This window comes from Cibotium barometz, chromosome 45 (assembly GCF_041138505.1).
Source record: "Cibotium barometz isolate CiBa-2024 chromosome 45, ASM4113850v1, whole genome shotgun sequence".
Taxonomy (NCBI): domain Eukaryota; kingdom Viridiplantae; phylum Streptophyta; class Polypodiopsida; order Cyatheales; family Cibotiaceae; genus Cibotium; species Cibotium barometz.
Window position 1 is genome coordinate 36,384,214 of NC_141090.1, and position 10,056 is coordinate 36,394,269.

At 41.6% G+C, this 10,056-nt stretch overlaps 1 protein-coding gene across 2 annotated transcripts; it reads right to left on the reverse strand.

Annotated features, from left to right (window-relative positions):
• Nucleotides 1–6,654: 6,654 nt before the first annotated feature.
• On the reverse strand, nucleotides 6,655–9,288 carry LOC147612702 (UDP-rhamnose/UDP-galactose transporter 3-like). Of its 2 annotated transcripts, none has more exons than XM_086783269.1 (5): nucleotides 8,891–9,288; nucleotides 7,943–8,127; nucleotides 7,640–7,840; nucleotides 7,319–7,480; nucleotides 6,655–7,196 (listed from the first exon to the last, which is right to left on the reverse strand). In XM_086783269.1, exons 1-5 carry the CDS (start codon nucleotides 8,940–8,942, stop codon nucleotides 6,825–6,827), a joined length of 972 nt encoding a protein of 323 aa, XP_086639395.1. In that variant the 5' UTR covers nucleotides 8,943–9,288; the 3' UTR covers nucleotides 6,655–6,824. The 2 variants fall into 2 exon arrangements, with proteins under 2 accessions (XP_086639395.1, XP_086639394.1); XM_086783268.1 differs by having other exon boundaries at nucleotides 8,857–9,286.
• Nucleotides 9,289–10,056: the final 768 nt, after the last annotated feature.

Consider the following 10,056-nt stretch of genomic DNA (forward strand, 5'->3'; position numbering starts at 1 on the left):
ACACATGCAGTGATTCATTGGCACCACGTGTAATTCCCAACCACGTGCATTACACATGGCATGCCTATGTGGATGCGATGTCCACGTAGGTGAGAGAGAGAGAGAGAGAGAGAGAGAGAGAGAGAGAGAGAGAGAGATCCTCTTCGTTACACTCCCCCCCCAATGCTGTAGTTGAAAAGCTCAATGATTGATATACATATCAATCTAAAGGCAATTAATTTAACTTAATGAGACATTTTCAAATGATATAATAGTGCAATGAAGTCAACGCTAAACATTTTAGATGGAGAAGAGAACAAAGCTGCAAACAAAGGTTAAGTAAAAAATAAAGATTCCATCTCCCCTTTGCAAGGTTGATCACTTACATGTCATAAAAGTAGATGTCATTGGCTACAATCATGTACTTTACATGATGCAAAAATGATGTATTACTTGAAAGGATATATAAAATGTATATTGCAAGGTCTATGATGATGGGGTAAATTAATTTGATAAAACTTAAGGTTAGTGGGTATATCAAAACATTGTATAGAGTATTGATTGTTACATTTATGTGAATCTATAATGTTTGGTTATACACAGGGAGATGCAAGTAACTCCCTTATCATTTTATGGATTACAAGCAATAGTAAATATTGGGTCCCAAGAGTTGTATGTCCCTCTAGATGCAACCTCTAATCATGAGGGGGAGGAGTTCTATATACTTGAGTACTCTCTTTCAGCTAGTTACTCTCTTTCAGCCAGTTACTCTGCAATACTTGATGCTTCGTAAAATTCAAACCTCAAACCAATAGCCATCTTAGATAGCCCGCCCAAAGGACTTCCAACTCAGTCTATATACTTGAGTACTCTCTTTCAGCCAGTTACTCTGCAATACTTGATGCTTCGTAAAATTCAAACCTCAAACCAATAGCCATCTTAGATAGCCTGCCCAAAGGACTTCCAACTCAGTCTAATGTAATAGACTTATGCAGCCCCTTACAAGATAACAACAAAATTGGTGCATCAACCTCATCCAGTATTGCAAGAGCAAATGGTAAGAGAATTTTGGAATACCTTTGGAGCATGAAGAAGGGACACACACTAACAAAGATTTTGTTTAATGTTAGAGAGGTTATCAAGACCGTGGAGATTCCTAGGAAATATAATGGTGATAATGCATTTGAGTTCCCACCAACCATGGGAACACGTGCAAGAATGGACTCCATGGAGCATAATTATGATCCCCATTGGTGGTTAAAGCTGCAAACCTCTAACATTGCCTTCCCTAGAGTGTGTCAGAGAATCCATTGCCTAGGTAGTTTGAATTGTGTGAATGAACTTTTCCCGCGTTTAAAGAACCACAGGGTCTCAAATACATCACATTTTACTGGAAGCATGCTAAAGGCACTGACCATTGGAGAGGAGTGCAACAATGCATCTGGAAAGCTCCTTTGCCATTATTGCTCAGTGCCAACAATGATATGCATTGCCACATGCAATTGCTACATCTATTATATGTGATGCCCTCTAACAAGACGATGAGTCGATTAATGATACACATCGGTTTCCATCAACATAATATACGGGAAGGCACATAAAAGGCACTAACTGATAGGACAAAGCAAATGTTATCCAGGGTGTTAGGAGTAGATCACAATGCCGGGGCAAGAAAGGTACAAATGTGTGTGGCACAAGAAATCATAATGGCAACGCTAGTGCAAGAAGGTGGTTCCTCACATTTCATTGGGGAACAAGAGTTTATCAACATTGTAGAGGAGATGGGACCACTGGTGGAAGACAACTAGTAAGCTACTTTGGTTGGGCTACCATGTTTTTGTAAAAGAGTTATTAAAATCTAGATAAGTAAAGTGTGAAATTTGAACAATTTGAGGAGATGGGACCACTGGGGGTGGAAGACAGCTAGTAAGCTACTTTGGCTGGGCTATCATGTTTTTGTAAAAGAGTTCTTAAAATCTAGATAAGTAAAGGGTGAAATTTGATTTTTAGGTTTCGAAGGTCAGTCTCTGCAGCTCAACACGGGCCTTCAAAGGAGAGCTTTGGCTTGGATGCACTTTTGAAGTTGAAACGAGAGTGCACTACGACTTTTTTCACAGAAAATCTCAAGGCAAGCACATAGGGATAGGACCAAGATTGGAGAAACTAAAAGAACGATTGTCTACAAGCCCAGCCTAAGTGGTCCAAACAATTAATCATGCAACTGAAGGAACACCCATGTATAAGGAGCCTACCCCTCTCACATAAGTGACAAAGAAAGTGCACGTCACAAGAGACCAACCGCTATGGTCATTGATATTGATGATGAGCCCACGCATCGACCAGAGTATAACGCACATGTATGAGACCGCAAGTTTGATGGGAGGCCACGAAGAATCATTTTTACAAGCAATACTCCAGAAAGAACAATGGAAGTCACAAATTTTAGTCTCATTGAGCGTAAGGTGAATAAAGCAATGTGGGCAATCCAAAGAACATGCATTGGCAAAAAGATTGCATGCAGCGAAACGCCTCGTGGGGGTAACAGGTGTGGGCAACGCATAGCAGGGTGTGCCTGCACCATCTTTTTGAAGGCTATCGTCGCACAAGCACCCTAATGGTCTCATTAGACAATAAATGTGGTTTTTCCTTGACCACGTGCTTCATTACTATATTGTGGACACCAACAAAGACCCAAAGATATGGCCAGTTGCTATATTGTGGACATCAACATAGACCCAAAGATATTGTGGACACCAACATAGACCCAAAGCCCAATCCACCACCCAAGATATGGCCAGTTTTGCTATAGGAACTAACCTCACAGATGAGGAGGTATATTCATTATGAGAAGGTGGAGGGGTCCACTACTAACACAAAGGTAGGTGGCTCATGCATGAGAAATGGCATAAGAGTCAAGTACCGCATGTCAATATCAGAGGAAGCAACAAAAAAAATAATAAAGACCGCTTTGAAAATGAAAGCTACAGTGGTAGAAGAAGTGCAGAGACTGGTGCACAAGCATGAAATTTTCAAGATCGAATCACATGAGGATGATGCACATGTGGGAAAATATGTGTGCATGTGAAAGACGAACTAAGTTATATGTGTCCAGATTTTGCAGATCGAGAATCCAAGAAGAAGTCGTATCTTGCATGCAAGCACTTGTACTTCATTTATTTGCATGTGCTACAGAACGAGAATATGTTCATCCACCAACCTATGCTATCGAGCTTGAAGCTTTACAATGCCTTGTCTCCTAGGAGAACCTACCCTAATTTAGACAATTGAATGCATAGAATATCACTTGTCCTGTAGTATTTTGAAACTTTTGTAACCTCAACAGAAGCAACCTCATTGTAGAGGGTTCGTTGTGCAATATCTTTCTCCCCACCCTCCCTAACTCTTTCCCACCTCTCGCTATGGGTTGTGCATTTTCAAGCATTTATGGTATCGTAGAACATTGTCATCTATTGATGAATGGTATTCATGTTACGAGCATTAAACGGTTAGAAATGTTAGGGAAATGAGAGGCGAATGGCAAGCTAGAGAGAGAAGAGAGAGGCAAGGTGTTCCACAAAGCACACAACCCCTTATCTGAAATTGCATGTATTAAAAAAAAACATTACATACTCGCTCTTCCCAAAAAAGTACAAAAAGATGCCTTTATTATTGTGGTGTAGAAATTCGAGGAAAGATGAATTTATTATTGATATTAAAAAAGTGTTTTTATTTTTTTGTTGCAAAAGTAGAGTACACCTCTCCCACTTCTACAAATATAGAGATAAGCTCTATAGCACTTTGTTAATCACCATTGCCACCAAGCCTTGTTAGTAGAGTACACCACCCTAAACCCTCCTTCGTATTGTTTGTGATGGCCTCATCAAATATTAGCATTGAATTTGTTGCTATGCGTATCATGAGGGGGGCCACCAATCTGGAGGTCAAGTAGAAGACCGTAGAGGGTGCACAAGCATGGAATCGTCTCACATCCTTTCCACTTCCTATAGTAATGATGATATTATTTCTCAAGTGAAGACCAAAGTGGTGGGCTTAATTTCGATATGGCGAGCAAATGGTTTTATTGATGAATTGTCTAAGCGTGTCTTGCTAGAGGACGTGCGAAAGGATACGAACATCGTTCACTACTTTATGCCTTCACCCCGGAGGACAAGCGAGGCCCATAGTAGTACAAATGATGGTTTTCACATTTTTGTATTTGGAATTTGTACGTGAATGAACTTGGTTTTATTTTAACTTTGAAGCAGTAACCTCGATGTAGAGGATGTGATGTTGTCATGTTTTTCTTTTTTTCACTCCCTCTAGCACTCTCTCGCCCTCTCCCTCTCAAATAATTATGTCATGAAACTCTCTCTAACTCTTTTCGCCCCTCTCTATCTTGATGGAGGGGACAGGGAATCTTTTTGGAATCCGATTCCCAAAAAGCGTTCGCTAGAAAATGGTCACACAAAAAAATCCCCCACTTGAAGATAGACTATGAGAAATGTCCGAGCCTTGCAAAATTTTGAAGTCCCAAGGTGTGCAAAATTTTTTAAGTCCCAAGGTGTAACCCCTTGTGACATCCATTGAGGGAATGTTACACATGAAACCCAAGATATAAGCAGATGATTATGGATTTATTAATGATTGAATGGAGACTGGAAAGGAACTCTAAACTTAATCCTAATATATAGTGACTTATTAGTACTAATTTAATTGGAGGACTATGTAGAAATTAACCTAAATTAGGGACTAGAAAACCTTGTACTTAGTACTAATTTAATTGGAGGAATATGTAGGAAATTGACCTAAATTAGGGACTAGAAAAGCCTAGTAAGTAGTACTAAGTACGAACTTAATTGGAGGACTATGTAGAACTTAAATTCATGTCATGCTGCAAGTAATTAAATTCTATTTTCTTAAATTCCTGTCATGCTGCAGTCACCGGCTCTAAGTAAGCGTTTGTCAACTAGATCATTAACAAAAACAAAGCATTCATTCCAAAAGGGCATGTGCTGATGGTAATTGGCCTGCCTATGTTGCCTATGTTGGAACAGTTGTACATGGCCAGGTGTTCCAATTCTTCCTTCAATGGAAGTTTTGTCCTTGATGTGATTGGTAGGAGCAGAAGGCCGTCGTTTGAGAGGTGCTTATTATATACTTTGTGTGGCATGTTATTATTTCAGCTTTGCTTAATGCCAGATCTTGTGCATGGATGTTTGCTTTGAAAGTATGGACGACATTTAGGCGGTGAAGCAGAGGTGCTAAGTGGGATTTAATCAGTCTGCCTGCGAGCTGCTGAGCTTCGCCCATCGTTAATTTCAACAAAGAGCAGGCTTTTGCCTTAGCGAAGTCAAGCATCCTAGTTTGCAATTGGGGTTTGCGATGGGTTCGTGAATTTGAAAGAGAGGTCCCAATGGGGCAGTGAGAGTGAGTGTGTGTGTGTGTGTGTGTGTGTGTGTGAGAGGGAGAGAGAGAGGGGGGAGGGAGGGAGGGAAGACACACAACACGCACACACATGCAGAGAGAGAGAGAGAGTGTGTGTGAGATGAGAGAGAGAGAGAGAGAGAGAGAGAGAGAGATTAGGAGAGACAAAGAAAGGAGAGATTTAGAGAGATGCAGAGTGAAAGAAGATAGAGAGGGTGTGTGTGTGCGTCTCTCTCTCACAAACATGAGATTTAGAGAGAGAGATATTTAGACATGGAAATTAAGAGAGGAGAGAGGAGGAGGTGTGAAACCTTCATCTTGGAAAGGATCTTCTACACACCTTCACCCAGTCATTTCATTCAAGTAAGACAAATGGATATTAACACAAGGCCTAGAAAAGACTGCTCCAAACACAAGTTTCCCTGGTCACAACAACTCAGTAATGCAAAGAAGAGGTTGAATGTGTGGTTGAAGGTTTGACCTACATCTAATAGTGAAAAGACTGGTTTAGAATTCCACAATATGAATGAAATGGTGAGTGGTTTGAACAATGAGATGAACACAAATTAGCGCTGAGCCATGGACCCCTTTAGGCTGAGACTAGACTACAGAGACCTGACAATTAGTGATTACACCTCCTCAGCTAGATGACAGTGACATATAATAGCTAGCTGCCTATACAACTTAGTCCTACGAGATCAAAGAGACTCAAGCTCCTCTACATCTCGTCAAGTCATTAAGATGTGCAGTATCACATGCAGCAGCTCAGTTCTTCTAGACGCAGGCTCAATTGCTAACGAACAGCCCAAGAACCTAATCAAACAAGGTGTGACCACCTAAGGCTACACCCAAAACTCCTAGTGCACAGGCTTTCACCCAGAACTCATAATGCCCCTTCTCGGTACCAACATCCTATGTCCTTGGGGAGAAGTATTGCAAGAGGTTTGGGTTTTCATAAAGTAGGCCCTCTGACTATTAATTTGAATAGTACACAGTTGGTACAAAACAAGTAATTTGTTGTAGACCTGTTTACAGTCGTTACTGGAGTAACGCAAGGCAGCACTCTACAACTGGAAACTACTTCACAATATTAGATACTAAGAAGGACAATCTAACTTGTAACGACACACTTCAAAACAGACAGAATTCAGAAATAAGTTACAAATTAAAGATACATTATCACTACAAATCATGTGAATATTGATAAATTCTCTTCTGAAAGGCATACCACAAATCAACAAGGTGTCATAACCGTCAATTGCCATAAAATTAGAGGCTCAAAAAAAAAACGTGGAAGGAATACAAATAATTATAATAAAAGACCCAATTTTGTAAGTCTACAGGGCCATCATGCAACGAAGCCAGCCCTTTAAAATCCAATCTCAAAAATTCTTCTTCATGCACCTAGGCAGAAGCAATCACTACTTCATGTTTTCTTTGCCAACCTCAATATCGACGGTTGATTGTGAATCTAAGCCACTCTTAAGCAAGGATACATCCTCATCTACAAAATTGATGTCCTTCATCAAGACGGCAGGTGCAGCCTTCGCTGGTGACTGCTTTGCAACCTCAACAGCTGAGCTATATAGCACCATCCCCAATACAGCCATCAACATGCCAAGTATGTTCTTGAATGTCAGGCTAGAATCAAAAAGGATCCATCCAAGTAGAAGTACACAAACTGTTTTCATATGGCCCAAAACTTGGAAGGACACAGCTGAAAACCGGCCAATACAGATGTATTGGCTCATGTTGCAAAACACAGCCAGTGCACACGAAAGGCCTATAAAAAACTGCACAAAACAGAGCATTACAGAAACCACACTGGTAAAACTGTGCTGACTTTGAATACTAAACAAAACCCAGCATTGCTAATACTAACTTGCAATCAACAAAACACATACTTGTGACTTACAAGAGAGCCAGATGAGAAGTGATAATTGAAAAGGTTTTGCCCGTTCAACATGTAGTCACAGAAGGGACCAAATACAAGCAGAGACCCAGCCTGAATTGGTGCCGTTTTGCTGAGCAATTCAAAAGATCCAATGGAGAACTTCTTTTGAAATGAGCCGATATACTGCAGGTTCATTTATTTGCCTCGATAAGCTATGAAATTGTGTTGACTAATTTAATGCTAACTTATACCCCACTAATTTAAGCATTAATTAAGTATTAAAGAGAAAACAATCAAAGCCCTCTTAACTCAGCTACAGTTTGAGGGTTGTTGAAGCCTTACAATCTGCTGCAAAGATGTGCACAGGACGGCAAACACTGCTGAAATGAACCCTTTCATGTTGATATGCACATCTGTCACAGTGCACACCCCCACTCCGATAACCACCACAATAACCGCAGCTTTGACTTCTCTAGTGTATGTTTTGTTATGAAGCAGCCATTCAAGTACGCAAACAACTGGTATCATGCTCAGTTTTGAGATCTGCACGAGAACCCAATTTATACAGTTAATGTGCTGATCTGTCAACATATCATACAATGCATATTATAAGGACGAGTTCTGCAAATAAGAAGGAAGGCAGACCTGATAGAATCCGACAGAATTGAGCATGAGGCTTAGATTCATGCAAACAATGGAAGAATTTGCGACAATAGAAAACCAGAAAAGATCCCAGAAGGGTACTGTCTTGGAGGGTGTACAGCTTGACAATGATGATATGTAGCCCACCAAAGCGGTCACAGTGAAATGGAGGGCAGTTAAGGTGGTCGCTGCAGAGGCAATGTATCAAAGGTTAGCACAAGGCAACATGCAAAATTACTGCATCAACATAAACGGACCAGAAAGGCTCATGATTATAACCCAGGAACTAATGTTAAGCCACAGAAAAATGTGGGACTAGATGTGCGGGCAGAGTACAGATCAGTGAAGTGTGTATGGCAGCTGGAAAGGCAGAAAGGATGTGGGGGGACATACAGATCGACGAAGTGTGTGCAGCAGCTGCAAAAAGCAGTAAGGATATGCAGGAAATTGCAAACCTGGCGGATCAAGATAAGTATATGGATACAGTACAGATCAAACGAAGGCTGTACGGCCAAAAGCAAGGGAAGAGAGCATGTACTGCAAGGTTCAATCACGTATGTGCGATCAGAAAAACAAGGAAAACATTCGTGCGCCGTATGGATCAGTTGTTCCGGAGAAAATGAAGGCATGCAGTACGAGTAGGATCGAGTGTACGGCAATGCCAGCGATCAACGCAAGGGAAGAGAGCATGTACGGTAAGCATCAATCACGTAGGGGCGATCAGAAAACAAGGAAAACGTACGGCCAACACGGAGACAATGCAGGCATGCAGTATGCGTAGGATCGAGTGTACGGCAATGCCAGCAAGCAGTAAAGATCGACGCTACATGCAAACTCAGGTAATCAAAAACCCCAAGAGAAAAAAAAAAACACGGCAATTTGCATTGAAACCTTAAAGAAGATCTGAGGACAAATACCGAAACGGAAATCGTAGCCCTGGGCAGACATGACCTGCTTGTTGGCCATGATGATGCCCACCGAGCTGATGACATTCATGGCCCATGCGCCCACATCCGAAACCTCGGCGCCCTTCTTCTCCGAGGCCATGGCGAACTTCCTTTTCTATGTATGGTGTGGACAGGTATGGCTGATCTGGCCACAGAAAACCCTAATTTCTAGCGATTGGGGGAGTGTAATGCAATGCATGCCCTTCCACTGCAAAACCTAGGGCAATGCTGTGCTTTCCTGCAAATACTAGCGCCGACAGTATGATAGAATTTTCATATGCTGCAGAACCCCTGCAAACCCTAGAGCATCTATGGAACCCCAAAAAGGCGTGGCTTTCTTAACGCAGAAGCAGAGTGTGAGAGAGAGAAGGGACCGAATTTATAGTTTATGGTATTATGGTACCCAAGTGGAGAGAAGCTTTCAAGGTGGGTAAATAGGGGCATACAATGTGTGAAAAAATTAATGACAATCCTCCTAAGGTTGACTTTATCAATTAAACTCTAAAGTCTTATGGTGTGATGATAGGACCCGCCCCTTGCGGCCTCCATAGCATCATGCCCGTTTCCACCAACTTCTCCCCATACGCTTTCAAGGAGGCGAGGCGACAAATCTTAGGAGCATAGCATCATGCCCGTTTCCGGAGGAAGATGCTCTCTCTACTGCATGAAAGAAGACGATGAATGCAATACCAACATCTCTCTCTAGTCATAAGCAATTAACCAAGCCCTACATAATCTTAGGATTCCCCACAAGCAGGCGTTCACTTGCATCTTTAGGCAAGCATCACATGGGCACTCACCTCATAGGCTTCAGAGATCTTTGCCTCGGCCTCCTTCTTGTTCTAAGGATTCTTGCATAGGTGCCATTTCATGGGAAGCTTACGGTAGGCCTCTCCAAGGATAGAGTCTCTTATAGGCACTTGACCACGAGGGTAGAGAAGAGCCATGTAGATTTTCAGCTCTTCATTAGTGCTAAGAAATTCGATCTCCATAGGATTTGTCTCTGCATTGAGAAAAAAATTTCTCTGGTGACGAATTTTCAATAGCCTTTGTGGATCACATGCTATGATTTTTTATAGGTTGGAGAGCCCCTAGGACACCCAAATGAATGATTTATTATTATTATTCTTCTTGCCCGAGTGGCTCAGCTCATCAAGACCCACCATAACC